The sequence below is a fragment of the Balaenoptera acutorostrata genome, chromosome 9 (genome assembly GCF_949987535.1).
Source record: "Balaenoptera acutorostrata chromosome 9, mBalAcu1.1, whole genome shotgun sequence".
NCBI lineage: Eukaryota > Metazoa > Chordata > Mammalia > Artiodactyla > Balaenopteridae > Balaenoptera > Balaenoptera acutorostrata.
Window position 1 is genome coordinate 51926255 of NC_080072.1, and position 15709 is coordinate 51941963.

The window sequence follows — 15709 nt, forward strand, 5'->3', positions numbered from 1 at the left end:
AACCAGGAGTAGGAAGAGATAGTTTGGGGTTGGGTGCTGAACGTAAGACAGTATGTTGTCCTTGAAAGTACATAGGCTTGGAATCAGACCAGCTTGGATTCAAATCCTAGTTCTTCCGTGTGACTCTGGACAGAGGACTTAACCTTTCTGAGCCACGGAGTGTAAAATATAGGGATAACTGCTACTGGTAAGGGCTGCACAAATGACAGGCAAACGACACGTGTGGGTTTCCCTCCCTTCCTCCACCCCAGGGCCCAGGTAGGGACCATGTCCCCCGCCATCGCGCTGGCCTTCCTGCCACTGGTGGTGACATTGCTGGTGAGGTACCGCCACTACTTCCGACTACTGGTACGCACGGTCTTACTCCGGAGCCTCCGAAACTGCCTGTCAGGGATGCGGATTGAGGAGCGGGCCTTCAGCTATGTGCTCACCCACGCCCTGCCTGGGGACCCTGGTCATATCCTCACCACCCTGGACCACTGGAGCAGCCACTGCGAGTACCTGAGCCACATGGGGCCTGCCAAAGGTCAGTGTTCCCTAGCCTTCTGCTCCAGGAAGCACCTCCAAGATGGTGAAGGAAGATCTGGGATCTGCCGCTGCCTTGCTGGGTGAATTAGGCAGGTTCTTGATCTTCTGTGGGTCTCTTTTTTCTCCTCTGGAAATGAGGGGGCTGGGCAAAGTTATACATTCATCCAGTAAAATTTATCACCACCTCTTTTGTACCAGGTGTGTGCTAGGTGCTGGGGGAGGAGGTAGAGGCCAGGGATGAATCAGCCACAAAGGCTGGCCTCAAAGGGGGCATGATACAGGGGAATAACCACCTCAGCACACGACCCATAACCTTGTTTATCTGTGTCTGAGTCTTTCTCCCCCACCATGGAGGCTCCTCCAGCCCATTCAGGGTAGCTGTCTGGCTGGATTTGTCTGAGTCCCAGCTGTCAGCACATGTATTTTTAGAGTCTCATTTAAGAAATTCATCCAATTCAATGGTTAGAAAGATATTCAATAAACAAATCAAGGGAGAATGAAACTAGAAGGTCTAGCAAAGGTCTCTCAGGAGCCTGGACAGTGGTCTCTCAGAAACCTGGTGGTTGTTTCTGCCTGGGCCCTCCTGGAGGAAGCAACATCTGAACCGGGCCTAGAGGGATTGCTTTCGAGTTGGCCAGGTAGTTGAGGATAGAGGTGGGGGAGGACAAAGCCAGCCACATATCTCAATGTGGCATGAAAAAATGAGCCAGCATGGTTGACTCTGGGCACAGTTGTTCGGGATGGCTGTGGTGGGAAGAATTGAGAGCTGAAACTGGAAAGGTAGGATAGGATCAGGTCCAAGAAAGTTCTGACTGTCAGGCTGAGGATCCGATGTTCAATCCCAAAGGCCTTTAGGTTCATAGGAACCAGGGAGCAATAGGGTCAGATTTGTCAGAAAGATTCCTAGTGGTTGGTGTGAAGGAGGCAAGCTGAGAGGGACAGGGAGACCACTGGGTCTGCTAGGACTGTAATCCAAGAAAGAAATGAGACTCCCGCTGGTTGGGGGTTGCAGTGGCAAGTGGGCATTTGAGACCCCTTTCCATGAGGGCCCCTGCATCCATCTCCCATGCCTGCTGCAATAACCATCTCCCATGTCTGCTGCAATAACCATCTCCCCTCATAGGTCAGATCCTGATGTGGCTGGTGGAGGAGAAGGCCCCTGCTTGTGCACTGGAGCTGGGCACCTACTGCGGGTACTCCACACTGCTTATTGCCCGTGCCCTGCCCCCTGGGGGTCGCCTTCTCACTGTGGAGCGGGATCCACGCACAGCAGCAGTGGCTGAAAAACTCATCCGCCTGGCTGGCTTCGATGAGCGCACGGTCAGCCCCCACCTCCCCAACCCTGGTCTCTTTCCTGCCACCCCAAGCCATGCCCTAGCCAGTTTCCCCATGGGGGAATCCCACCTAGGAGAAGGAAACAGCTCCACTTAGGGAACTGTGAACCTGGAGAGTGTATGAGCTCTTGTCCTCCTGTTCCAAGTCATTGGCATGTATTTGCTGCTGGATGACAAAGAAGCAGTTAAGAAGAAAGTCTCTGGAGCCCAGCAAATCTGGGTCCAAACCTTAGTCTGCCTCTTGTTAGCTATGTGATCTTGGGCAAAGCACCTGTCCTCTGAATCTCAGCTTCTTCACTAGCAGAATGAAAATCACAATGCTGATCCTGACTTCTTGGGTTCTGAGGCCAGAGGAAATATGAGAACACACATGGAGACCTAGGCCAGGGCCTGGCACAAAATAAGCCAGATCCCGGTAGGGTCTGGTGTGGGAGAACAATCCCTCCCACCCTCACCTCCAACTCCTCCCACCCCCACAGGTGGAGCTCATCGTGGGTAGATCAGAGGAGGTGATCCCGCGCCTAAGAACCCAGTACCAGATGACTCGGGCTGACCTGGTGCTCCTGGCACACAGGCCCCGATGTTACTTGCGGGACCTGCAACTGCTGGAGGCCCATGCCCTGCTGCCAGCTGGTGCCACAGTGTTAGCTGACCACGTGCTCTTCCCTGGTGCACCCCGCTTCCTGCAGTACGCCAAGAGCTGTGGCCGCTACCGCTGCCGCCTCCACCACACTGGCCTCCCTGACTTCCCTGCCATCAAGGACGGCATAGCCCAGCTTACCTACGCAGGGCCTGGCTGAGGTCCAGGCCCAGGGGTACTTACTGCTGCCTCCCCCCACCCCCCAACCAAGCAAGGACCTCAGAATATCCCCTCCCCTCCCTGCTTGTGGACTGACACGTACTGGGCTCAGGGCTACGGAGGCTCTCCTCCCACCTCTGTCTCCACACTAACCTGAGGCCTCAAGTTCTGTCAGGCTGTTTGATCCCACTGGTCCCCCTCCTTCCAGTCCAGAGTCATGGACTGACAGGCAAGAGACTTCAGCTCACAACACAGCCCTGTCACTGATTTGCTAGGTTACTCCATGGGAGTCCCTGCCCTGCTCTGAGATTTAATCTGTTCTAACACCAAGGAAGTTGACTAGGAGAGCTCCAGGGGCCTCCCAGTTCTGGTGCTCAGAAAGCCTGCCTCCCACCCCCCACCCCACCCCATGCCATTCCAGGTGGGATCAAAGGAAACAGTAAACACTGAGTTAGAGGCCCCGCAGGAATGGCTGGGTACAAGCTGGGCCAGAGGAAATGGCAATGGAGCCTGGGCCCACAGCCAGGGCTACCCTGGCCTTCCCTAGCCCCAGCCGGCGTGGCCAGGTAGATTTGCCTGAAGTCCCTTGAGAACCGTCTCCCCAAAGCTCAAAACAAGATGCTGGACTCCTCTAGGCCCCACCAAGAAATAGGGAATAGACGTGGGGAAAAAAATCAGTCCTGTGTCTTTATTAAAGAGAGTTAGAAAGAGACTAGATCTGGCAACCAAGGGGTGAGGTGCTGGCCAGAAGGGTGGGGTGGGCTCAGGCCCTGTGGATTCAAGGGCAGACTGATGGCCTGGGAGGGGCCAAGGATACCAGGTGCTGGCAGCAGCTAAGGAGGTGCCCGAGGGTGAGCTTTCAGGCACTGGGGCGGGGGGGGGGGGGGGGGGGGGTTGGGTGATCAGCTGGATCCGCAGGGGGTCCAGGATAGGTTGGGTGGGCCTGGAATCTTCCTGAGACCACCCTGCCTTGTCTACCTAGATCATCCACTGGTCCTGATCCTGCTCGTTGCCTTCCATGTCCACCTGGAGAGGAGGCTGGGTGTGGGTGGGGAGGGGCCTCAGCCACCCAGCCAGCCCCAGTCCCAGATCCTGCCCCTGGCTGGATCCAGGGTTTCTGTACCCGCTGGCTGCCAGTGAGGTCAGGGGTAGGGGCCCAGGAGCAGAGGCCCTCCCCCACACCCCTGCCTACCTCATTGACCTCTCCATCATCAGGTGACTCATTGTAGTCATTCATCTCATCCATGTCCTGCATGTCCTCATCATCCTCCGAGTCCTCTTCACTATCCTCGTCGTCATCTTCATCTTCCTCTTCCTCGTCATCATAGTGCTGGTGAGGCAGGGAAGAGCCTGTAGCTTCTACAGGTCTGCCTGGGCCAGTTCAAGGACTGGCCCACTTGGAGCCTCTCTCTGGGGACAACGAATGAGCTCCATTCCCCAGTCCTGTCCCACTTTAATCTAGCAGGCTGGTGCACGTTCTGCAGGACCTTAGTGCTGAGCCCAGTGCCCACCCCCTCTACCTCCTCTTTTCTGTCCTTCACCCAGAGCTGAGGACCACGACTGCTCTGGAGTCAGAGGCCAGACCTTCAGAATTAGAGCAGAGCCTTGGTCCACCTGGGCCCCACGCCCCGCCTGCTGGAGCCACTCACCTCTGAGGCCGGCTTGCCAATAGGTACCAGGTTGTTGTCTTTCTCTGCAATGCTCTGGAGCTGTGGCCACAGGGGGAGAAGAGCAAAGCCAGGGCCCAAGCAGGGCAGTCAGGGGCATGGCACTCACCTGCCCTGCCCCCAGGAAGACCCCCAAGTGTGAAGGAGAAGCTTCCTTCCAGCTCTCAGGAAGATTCAATCCCTTTCTCTCCTGTCATCTGCCACTTACTTATGAACTTGATCCAACTACGTAAACTCTCTAGTCCTTGGTTTCCTCATAAAATTATGGTGAGGATGAAGTGAGACTATCAGCCTAGAACATGACATCTGCTAGATCCTCAATAAACAGTCAAAATTACTACTTCCTATGCTTTAGGGAAAAGAGCCTGGGCTCCAATCTGGCCTAGAGCTCCCACGGTCCCCAGGCAAATTAGCTTAACACAAAGGTGAGAACCTAGGCCCCCAGCTCAGGACAAAAAGCTCCCCCAGGGCAGGTCTCCAGAGTAGGGCTGGGTCAGCGCCAGTGAAGGGTGGCGGGGCACCTGACTGAAGCTCCGCCGCTGTGCTACGTCCTCACTCACCCAGGCCTGATGCTGCTGTTCTTGCTGCTGCAGCTCTGTCTCCTCCACACAGGGTCGATCCAGATTAAACCACAGTGTCTCAGTCACACGAGGGAAAAGTGAGGGAAACAAGGTGGACATGGCTCCTAGACTGAGGAAAAGCGTCAGGTGAATCCAGCTCTCAGATGTGTTTGGTTTTAGTTTTTAGTTGGTTACATTTTGATTTGGGGATTGGGTGGTGTGGAAGGTAGCAGGAAAGTACCCCTTCCCTGTGAGAATCAGACAGACCTGGGTTTGAGTCCTGGCTCCACTGCTTACTAGCTGTTTGACCTTGGCCAAGTCACTTAACCTCACTGAGCCTCAGTTTCCTCATCTGTAAAATGGGGACAATAACAATTATGCCACCCTCATAGTTATTCTGATAATTAAGTAATTTACTTTATGGATAAGTAAAGCTGTTTGTAAGCTGTTCAAGGAGGGAAGAGAATGGAAGCCAAATGTAGAGAGAGGAAACCAGAATGCAGACTAGCCTTACAAAATTAAAGACAGCAGGACTCTACTGAAACTCTCTCTACCTCCTCCAAACACTGAGACCTACTTTCTGCTCCTCCATGCCGCCCACACCATACCCACCCAGTGTCAGAAATTTTGAACCCCGGGACTTCCCTGGTGGCGCAGTGGTTAAGAATCCGCCTGCCAATGCAGGGGACACGGGTTTGAGCCCTGGGCCAGGAAGATCCCACATGCCGCGGAGCAACTAAGCCTGTGCGCCACAACTACTGAGCCTGCGCTCTAGAGCCCATGCTCTGAAACAAGAGAAACCACTGCAATGAGAAGGCCGCGCACCGCTACGAAGAGTAACCCCCGCTCGTGGCAACTAGAGAAAGCCTGCGCTCAGCAACGAAGACCCAGTGCAGCCAAAAATTAATGAATTAATTAAATCTAAAAAAAAAAGAAAAAAAAAAAAAGAAATTTTGAACCCTAACCACCTCTACAATGAACCACAGCCAAACTGGGGGGCAGGGAGGGGAGGTGTTATCACGTGCAAGTATGGCTCAGTAAGACATTCTAAAGGTATGAGTAAATGCATGAGCAGATGAAAGACTAGATGAACTAACATGTAAGAGAACAAGTATTCAGCTCAGATTCAGCAGCTGAGGGAGCTGAACAGGAAGGTCCCAGAGAATCTGAATTAAAACCTTTCAGCTCACAGGAAAACTGAGGCCCAGCGACAGGCAACGACTGGCTCTAGGTGCCACGGTTGACTTGGGCAAAGAACTCTCGCGGGGAAGAGATCCAGGCCAGGCACTAGAGGTGAGCAGGAGAAAAGAATCTACGTCTAATTCTGCTCTTGCCCTAACGCACTTAACCAATCCGGGGCCAGCCGCTGCCCTTCCGTGGAGCTCAGCTGCCCGGCGCGTTTAAGAAGCACAACAAAACCCTCTCTCAACTCCCATAAGCACTGAGGGGCCAGGGCCTGCGGCTCCGAAAGCCCAACCCCTCACCGCAAAGCCACCGCCCATTCTCGGCTTATTATGATAATGACCGTGGAGTTGACCAACAGGAAGAAGGCATGGGCGGGATTCGGGCAGGTATTTGGGGTTGCTAACCGAGAAAGGAGCGGGGCCTGGATAAGGCCAATTAACTGGAAGAACTGCTGGGTGACAGGAAGTAATACCAATGAGTGACGGATCTTGTGCGACGGGGTGGGGCTTAGTTTCGAGGAAGCGGCCAATGAGCTGGAACTCTTTTAATGTTTAAGGGAATGTGAACAGGCAGCTCCTGAGGAGGCGGGTCAAGGGAATGAGGTTTCTCTGGGGACGAGAGGAAAGAATGGGCAAAGAGACAGCAACAGCAGCCTGTCTTATGTACTTACCGCGCCGGGAGGCGGCAGGCGGCGGCGACCCGGAAGCACTTCACTCTGCCTGGGCGGAAGAACCCACCAAAACCTGGGACACACAAAACGCATGCGTCCTTGGTATTCTTTTGTTTCCCGCTCCCGCCCACCGGACTGGAAGTGACGTTACACACGTTAGTCACGTGTTGGGTGGAAATTTGGCGCACCTGCTCTATTGGCCCCGCCTTGAGTCTCAGCCAATCGGTCTCTCCAGCCTGGACCTGCCCCAACGGCCCCATTTAGCCCCGCCTTTCTGTCCCCAGGCGGTATTTGCTTGCCAATCCCTGTTGAAAAACACCTGGCGGCAAGCAGCGTTACTACTAGGACTGTTTGTCCTGCTGCGTCCCAGGAAAATTAGTCTGCTTCTACCCCAGAATCGCTGAGTGATTTTACGCCTCGCCCCTCCTGTTTGTCTTGTCTCCCCCTCAGTTTCCCGTTTGGGCGCATACATTCATTTATGTATTTCTTCGACAGAAATATTTGAGTCCCTTCTATATTCCATATTCCAGGCCCTGCTAGAAGCTGGGGCTAAATCTAGGAACATGGTCCCTGTCCTCAAAGACCTCACAGTCCAGTGGGGAAGCCAGACTCTGTACACCTGCAGTGGACTCACTGGTCTCTTAAGACTGCCTTTCCAGTTCTGCATTCCAGATTTTGTAAGGGCTTAAGTGATTACTCAATCTCAGGCGCAGCATTCTGCTGCTGGGAAATTCAGCTGCCCTCTCCCGGACTGGGCTAAATCCGCTTAGCTGTCAGCCTCCCAGTCCTTTGCTGATGCCTCCGTTTTACTAACCTCTGACTCAGCTTCCCTTTCAGAGATTCTTATGCCTTCTGGCAACGGAAGTCCTTCAAACCCAACCCCCATTGAGCTCCATCACTCACCAGCCCCTTTCAAGGCCAGCAGTCATCCATAGATAGTTCCACTCCTGCCCTGACCAAATGTGTGACCTTTAACAAATCCCTTTTCCATGTCTGGACTCAGTTTCCTTTTCAACCAGCATCATAATCTCTGCCCAGCCTTCTTCGAATCTTGTACTAATGTGAGGATTTGATGAGATAACATATTTAAGAGGTAGTGTACTGTGCATATCGACTGTCATTGTTGCCAAGCAGCTCTGGTTGTTATAAAGTTTTTCATTAAAGAGTAAAATTTGCCCCTTGGAAATGGCCACCTTTTTCTTTCATTCATTCAAGCAATATCTACTGAGTACCTTACATATGCCTGCCACTATTCTAAGTAATGGATACACAATAGAGAACAAAACAGACCAAAAAAAAATCATGAGGAGACTCATGGTGCTTCCATTTTAATAAGAGAGATAAATAAAGAAGATAGGTAAATAAAATATATAGTTTTAAGACTGCAGTAAATATTAAGGAGAAAAAATAAGTCAGAGAAGTGGGAATAAAACGTTGATAGGGGAGATGTTTCCTTTCACTTAGGGGGGCAAGGAAGACCTTACTGGGAAGGTGACCTTTGAGTAAAAAGATCTGAAGAAAAAAGAAAGGGGGCACTATTCTGATATTTAGGGAAGAGCATCAAGGAAAGAACAAGTGCAAAGGGCCTGGAATGGCTGGAGCATAGTGTTCTATGGGGAGAATGGGAGAAGATGAGGATAGAGATAGGAGCCAGAAAGTACAGCTTCGCAGATCACAATAAGGACTGCGGTTTTACCCCATGTTGAGGATCCCGTGAAGGGTTATGAGCAGAGGATCCACACAATCTGATTTAGATTTTAACAGAGTTACTCTGGCTGTTTTATGAAGAAAAATTCAGTGGAGACAGTGGCAGAAGCAGGGAGACCAGTTGGAAAGACAAGGGAGGTGCTGGTTTTGGGGGGAAATATCTGGAGCTCATTTTTGAGTGTGTTGACTTTGAGATGTCCATTAGAGTAGGGATGTTGAGGGAGCAGGAGGGCATATAGGTCTGAAGGTCAAGGCAGAGATCAAGACTGGAAATATCAGTTTGAGAGTCATCAGCACATGGATGGTGTTTAAAGCCATGAGAGTGGATGAGCCCACCAAAGGAGTGAGTGTAGATGGAAAATCGTTTCCTTCAAAATTCAGAATTTGAGGAAACTAGGAGAAGCAGCAAACTAAACTGAGAAGGAGGACCAAAAAGATAAGCAGAAAGCCAGGTAAATTGGGTGGTATCCTGGAAGCCAAGTGAAGAAGGGGTATCAGGAAGGAGGTAGTGCTGCACTACAGTGGAGTTATGCATAAAACTGTTTCTATTTGTTTCCTCAGCAGACCATGAGCTCCTTGAGGGCAGAGACTGAGTGGTTTCTAAGTCCCCAGAACCCACCCTTGACCTCTCCCTTCTCGATCCCTTATCTGCACCTTCAGTGTCCCCATCAGTCACCCCCTCTGGTTCTTTTAGTTATAGGATCCCTACGTCCGGCATCCTTTGCCTCCATCCTTCCTGACAGCTCTGGCCTGATGGAAATCCCCCAGTAACCTAGAGTTTCTTACCTATATCTTCAGCCAGGTTCAACAAGCCATGGTGAGCTTCCCTGGTGGTGCAGTGGTTAAGAATCTGCCTGCCGATGCAGGGGACATGGGTTCGAGCCCTGGTCCGGGAAGATCCCACATGCTGCAGAGCAACTAAGTCCGTGTGCCACAACTACTGAGCCTGCGCTCTAGAGCCCGCAAGCCACAACTACTGAGCCCTCATGCCACAACTACTGAAGCCCGCGCGCCTAGAGCCTGTGCTCCGCGACAAGAGAAGCCACTGCAATGAGAAGCCCACGCACCGCAACGAAGTGTAGCCCCCGCTCACCGCAACTAGAGAAAAGCCTGAGCGCAGCAACGAAGACCCAACACAGCCAAAAATAAAATAAATAAATTAAAAAAAAAAAAAAACAAGCCATGGTGAAGGGGGAAGGGGAAAAGGAAGAGGGAGAAGTGGAAATTTGGGGTGATACCCTATTTTTGGCTCAGGCAACTGAGTCAGTGATGGTGCCACATTCATTATCCACCATTTATCCTTGCCAAGTGCTTGACTTTTCTTTCCTTTCATTTCAAGGATAATAAACTAAGACTCTGAGGGAATTTCCTGGCGGTCCAGTGGTAGGACTCCATGCGTTCACTGCCGAGGGCACGGGTTCAATCCCTGGTTGGGGAACTAAGATCCTGCAAGCTGCATGGAATGGCCAAATAAATAAATAAAGACTCATATTCCTTAAAAATATAAAAATTAAAAAGGTTAAAAATTTGCCTCATATTCCTTCATCTGTTCCACTGTTTGGTCAACATTTATTGAGTGCCAATTGAGTGCCAGACACCTTGATAGGCCCTGGGGACAGAGAGATGTAGCAGAAATAATCCCTATCCTAGAGGAAAATACAGTCTAGTGAGGACTAAGACCGTTATAGACAATTATAGAAGAGGGTAGTAAATATTAAAATCAGTGTATACAGAGAGTGTTATAAGAACACAGAGGAAAGAGAGATGAATGGATTCTGGATAAACTGAGTTTAGACTTTGTTTGAAGGAAGGAAACATTTGAACGGGCCTTGAAGGATGAGTAGGGGTTTACCTAGTAGACAAGTGGGAGAAGGGGATGCACAAAAAGGCGTATTGCATGCAAAGGCACGGAGTTAAAAGCAGATGATGTATTTGGAGAACACTGAGAATCTTTTTGGGCAGAACTAAGTGTCTCGGGGTAGACAGAGAGATGAGAAGGAACGTTAGGGGGACTCTGATGGAGTAGGGCTTTGGTGGCCCTGAGATAGAGTGGATGCGATGAGAGCCAGGCATCCTGGGACTTACCTTGGCTCTATTACTGACTTTCTGGAGACCCGAGGCAGGTCCCTCCCCCTCCCCCAGCTTTCATTTTCTCTGACATAATATCCCAACCATGTCTCCAGCTCTGGTGTGAATCCCTGGAAGGCACTTCCCTGACCTGGCCCTTTCTGTCCTGAGATGTGTTTTACCCAAGCCAGGGCCTGGGCTGAAAGCAGAAGCCAGGATGGGGATGGGGATTTCCCAACAGTCAGAAATAAATCCAAAGCCCATAGGCTGGAGAGAGAAGTCCATGGCTCTGTGCAGAGACTTCTCCAGGATCCAGGAAGGTTTAGACCTGAGCGATGTGAATTCAATGCTAGTGAGGGCTGCTTCCATGGTCCTTGAGGAGTATGGCTGGCCCTGGTAGGGGACAGAGGGAAATGTCAGTCACCATCTCTTATGTATACCTAAGGATATTTGGTCTCCAAAGAGCTCTCACACTTGTCATTTCCTCTTATCCTCACCCCAGTCCTGGAAATCCTGCTCCCAGTTAGCCTATGAGGAATGTGAGGCTCTGGAAAGTGAAGTCGCTTGTCCGAGCTGAAGCTACAACTCAGGAAGGTCAATCTTGCATTCGCTCCACAAAGCTTTCTTATGAGCCAGTCTGTGCTTGGTGATGGGGGACCCACAGAGGAGTCAGATCTGAGTCCTCATCCCCTGGAAGCCCCCAGTCTAGTTTGGGAGGCATCAAGCAAATCATTAGGCCCTTGAGGGCAGGTCTCTGATTCATGTCTATTTCCTTAGCACACAGCACAGTGCCTGGCACAGAGTAGCCACTCAAGAAATGTTTATAAAAGATGGGCTTTTCTTCCCTTCAATCTAATGGAACTGAATTCATTAGACGTGTGTTCGTGTGACAACTGCTACACTAGAGACAGATTCTGAGAAGAGTGGGGGCAGTGAGCAGAGAAGGGTAACATGTGGGTGTGGAGGTGGGGAGGCATCCTCAGGGAGACGAGACTTTGAAGGAGGAGAAGTCAGGAAAGGACAGTCTAGACAAGAGGGGGCTGCATGAGCAAAAGCACTAAGGCCTGAAAGAGTGTGGTACGCCTGGGGCATGGCCATGCTTGCGGGCCTCCTTGTGGCCATCCTGGTGATGGGCACAATGAGAGGAGACAGGATGAAAAAATGGTGCCCTTGTTACCAAGTCCAAGCTTGTACCGCTCACTGCATGACAGGCCAATAAATCGAGAAATGAGTTGCTGAGATAAGGAATAGTGACTTTATTTGGAAAGCCAGCAGACCGAGAAGATGGTGGACTAGTGTCCCAAAGAACCATCTTACCTGAGTTAGAATTCAGGCTTCTTTTATACTAAAAGGGGAGGGGGTGTGGCTTGGTGTAGGAATCCTTTGTTCTTGCAGCTGTCCGTGTAGGTGTGGTCACAGTATTCCCATAAAACTTCAACAAGACAAATGTTATCCTCTGTTCTGCACCTTTTAGTCTCTACATGAATGGAATGACACCTTTAAAGGGTCAGAGCCTTGAGAATGGGCTATCCTGTATATTTCAGGTTATAGGCAACATTCTTTTACAAAAGGGGCAAAGCCAGCATAACTCAGCACAGGCAACAGCACAAAGGTCAGTGCTAAAGGAATAGATTCAATATGGAGTCAGGTTTGTTATTCTCTGTTATACCCTGTCCTCAAAGAATGACACATACCCTTGGAGGAGGACGAGGAGACATTGAGAAGGGCTTCCTTGAGCAGGAGAGACTTCAGCTGTACCTTGAACCATGCTTCAGAGTTAGAGAGTGAGAAAGGAGAAAAGAAGAAACCTTCCTGGTGGGAGGGGACTCCCTGAGCAGGCACTGGGGTGTGTGGTGAATGAGGAGACTGCTTGTCAGGAGAGCATGGCAGGCGTGTGGAGGAGATGCTGTGGGGAGCTGGAGAGCCCCACTGGGTGGGCTGGCTGAGGGAGTACACCTTTGCTTGGGGTACAAGATTCCTCTACCTCAGGGTCATTGTAACGGAGCAAATGGGCTCATTGCCTGCTGCACAATGGAAAGACCAAGTAGCAGGCAACGGTTGTTTGCAGAGAGAAAAGACTTTATCACAGCCAAACCAGGAGACAGGCGGCAGTGTTCAGATGTGTCTGCTCATGGGCTTTTGAGTGGGATATTTATCTTGGAAGCAGGAAGTGGGGGGGGGGCTTGGAAATGATTGGTGGAAAGTGTGTGTAAGTTTCTATGTAAGTTTCAGGAGTTTTCTGCTCAGGCAGGCCTGACTGCTTTTCCTGTCTCTTTGTGGGTGGCATGCGCAAATTGTGTGTATGTGTGTGTGTGTGGGGGTGTCCATATGTAACATGTGGTGGATTTTTTTTTTTTTTTTGGTCTCGCCACTGCACTGCTTGTGGCATTCTAATTCCCCAGTCAGGGATAGAACCTGGGGCCCCCTGCAGTGGACGCATGGAGTCCTAACCACTGCACCACCAGGGAATTCCCCATGAGGTGGGTTTAAAGTTCACTATCAGTCATCATTGTAGTCCTTCAATGCACCTCCCATCCTGATGCTCAGTTGGAGAGATTTCAGCAAGTTGTATCCATATCTGCAGTTTCCCTGATACTCCAAAAAAAACCAAAAGGAAAAACAAAAAACAAAAAAAAACCTTCTGTTCTTGGTGTATTATTTTGTTTCTACTTTATGGGCCTTGTAAATTACATAGCACATTTCAACTCAACACCTCATTTATTTTCTGGTTAGCAAACAGTCATTGAAGTCTCTCCTGGGCCTGACTCTGAGTTTAGGATGGATGCATGAGTTATAAGTGATTGCTGTGGATGCTCTTCCAAGTCCCTAGAGAGCCAGCCCCAGGAGGGGTGCTGTAACAGGGAAGAATAAACCTGACTCCATATTAGATCTGCTTCTTTTACTTTAACCTTTTATTCTATTGCTTTTGCTTTGCCTTAAGAATGTTGCCTTAAATATACAATGGAGAAAAGACAGTCTTTTCAACAAGTGGTGCCGGGAAAACTTGACAGCCACATGAAAAAGAATGAAATTAGAACATTCTCTAACACCATACACAAAAATAAACTCAAAATGGATCAAAGACCTAAATGTAAGGCCGTACACTATAAAACTCTTAGAGGAAAACAGAGAGAGAACACTCTGACATAAATAGCAGCAACATCTTTTTTGATCCACCTCCTAGAGTAATGAAAATAAAAACAAAAATAAACAAATGGATCTAATTAAACTTAAAAGCTTCTGCACAGCAACAGAAACCATAAACAAAATGAAAAGACAACCCACAGAATGGGAGAAAAATATTTGCAAATGAAGCAACCGACAAGGGCTTAATCTCTAAAATATACAAACAGCTCATGCAGCTCTATGTCAAAAAGACAAACAACACACTCAAAAAATGGGCAGAAGATCTAAATAGACATTTCTCCAAAGACTACAGATGGCCAAAAATCACATGAAAAGATGCTCAACATCACTAATTATCAGAGAAATGCAAATCAAAACTATAATGAGGTATCTATCACTGCATACCAGTCAGAATGGCCATTATCAAAAAGTCTACAAACAATAAATACTGGAGAAGGTGTGGAGAAAAGGGAACCCTCCTACACTGTTGGTGGGAATGTAAATTGGTAAACCACTATGGAGAACAGTATGGAGATTCCTTAAAAAACTAAAGATAGAACTACCATATGATCCAGCACTCCCACTCCTGGGCATATATCCGGAGATAACCATAATCTGAAAAGATACATGCACCCCAATGTTCACAGCAGCACTATTTACAATAGCCAAGACATGGAAGCAACTTAAATGTCCATCAACAGAGGAATGGATAAAGAAGATGTGGTACATATATACAATGGAATATTACTCAGCCATCAAAAAGAATGAAATAATGCCATTTGCAGCAACATGGATGGACCTAGAGATGACCATACTAAGTGAAGTAAGTCAGGCAGAGAAAGACAGATATCATATGCTATTACTCATATGTGGAATCTAATTTTTAAAATGATACAAATGAACTTATTTACAAAACAGAAACAGACTTACAGATATTGAAAACAAATTTATGGTTACCAAAGGAGAAATGTGGCGTGGAGGACCTTGGGATGAACATACACACACTACTATGTATAAGACAGATAACCAACAAGTACCTACTACGTAGCACAGGGAACTCTATTCAATATTCTGTGATAACCTATATGAGAAAAGAATCTAAAAAAGAATAAATATATGTATATGTATAACTGAATCACTTTACTGTACAGCAGAAACTAACAGAACACTGTAAATCAAGTGTACTCCAATAAAATTAAAATAAAAAATAAAAATAAATAAAAGGGGAGAGTATATGTAAAATCTAAAAAGAAATTAAAAAAAAAAAAGACTAAGATCCCACAAGCCATGCAGTGCAGCCAAAAAAAAAAGAAGAAGAAAAAACCTGAACTCACAGATAGAAAGAACAGAATGGTGGTAGTCAGAGGCAGGGGGTGAGGGGTGAGTAAAATGGGTGAAGATGGTCAAAAGGTACAAACTTCCACTTATAAGATAAACAAATCATGAGGATGTAATGTGTAATGTAGTCACATAGTGACTACAGTTAATAATACTGTATTGGGGACTTCCTGGTGGCTCAGTGGTTAAGAATCCGCCTGCCAATGAAGGGGACATGGGTTCGAGCCTTGGTCCGCAAAGATCCCAAGTGCCGCGGAGCAGCTAAGCCCGTGCGCCACAACTACTGAGCCCATGCTCTAGAGCCAGCAAGCCACAACTACTGAGCCCATGTGCCACAACTACAGAAGTCCGCGTGCCTAGAGCCCATGATCCGCAACAAGAGAAGCCACTGCAATGAGAAGCCCGTGCACTGCAACAAAGAGTAGCCCCCGCTTGCCACAACTAGAGAAAGCCCACGCGCAGCAACAAAGACCCGATGCAGCCAAAAATAAATAAGATAAATTTTTTAAAAAATACTGTATTGTATATTTGAAAGTTGTTTTTAAAAGTAGATCTTAATGTTCTCATCACAAGAAAAAAAATGTGTATGTTTGGTGATGGAAGTTGACTAGATTTATTGTGGTGATCATTTTGCAATAAATATAAATACTGAATCATTATGTTGTACACCTGGTACAAATGTTATATGCCAATTATACCTCAATTAAAAAAACAAAACAAAACAAAAC

At 48.7% G+C, this 15709-nt stretch overlaps 2 protein-coding genes across 4 annotated transcripts in view; one reads left to right on the plus strand and one right to left on the minus strand.

Annotated features, from left to right (window-relative positions):
- The first annotated feature begins 258 nt into the window (after positions 1 to 258).
- TOMT (transmembrane O-methyltransferase) lies at positions 259 to 2702 on the plus strand. Its single transcript, XM_057552186.1, has 3 exons — positions 259 to 526; positions 1652 to 1848; positions 2342 to 2702. Exons 1-3 carry the CDS (start codon positions 268 to 270, stop codon positions 2660 to 2662), a joined length of 777 nt encoding a protein of 258 aa, XP_057408169.1. The 5' UTR covers positions 259 to 267; the 3' UTR covers positions 2663 to 2702.
- Positions 2703 to 3323: 621 nt separating this feature from the next.
- The window catches only part of ANAPC15 (anaphase promoting complex subunit 15), a 72465-nt gene continuing 60079 nt past the window's right edge, over positions 3324 to 15709 (minus strand). The window contains exons 3-7 of one of the 3 annotated variants that reach the window (XM_028164378.2): positions 6744 to 6816; positions 4889 to 5018; positions 4311 to 4370; positions 3854 to 3991; positions 3324 to 3699 (exon numbers count right to left, since the gene is read on the minus strand). In XM_028164378.2, the coding sequence (XP_028020179.1) occupies positions 3640 to 3699; positions 3854 to 3991; positions 4311 to 4370; positions 4889 to 5018; positions 6744 to 6816 (461 nt within the window). In that variant the 3' untranslated portion in view covers positions 3324 to 3639. Of the gene's footprint in view, positions 3700 to 3853; positions 3992 to 4310; positions 4371 to 4888; positions 5019 to 5155; positions 5173 to 6743; positions 6817 to 15709 lie in introns of those variants that run through there. The other 2 variants (XM_028164379.2, XM_028164380.2) reach the window with 2 other exon arrangements.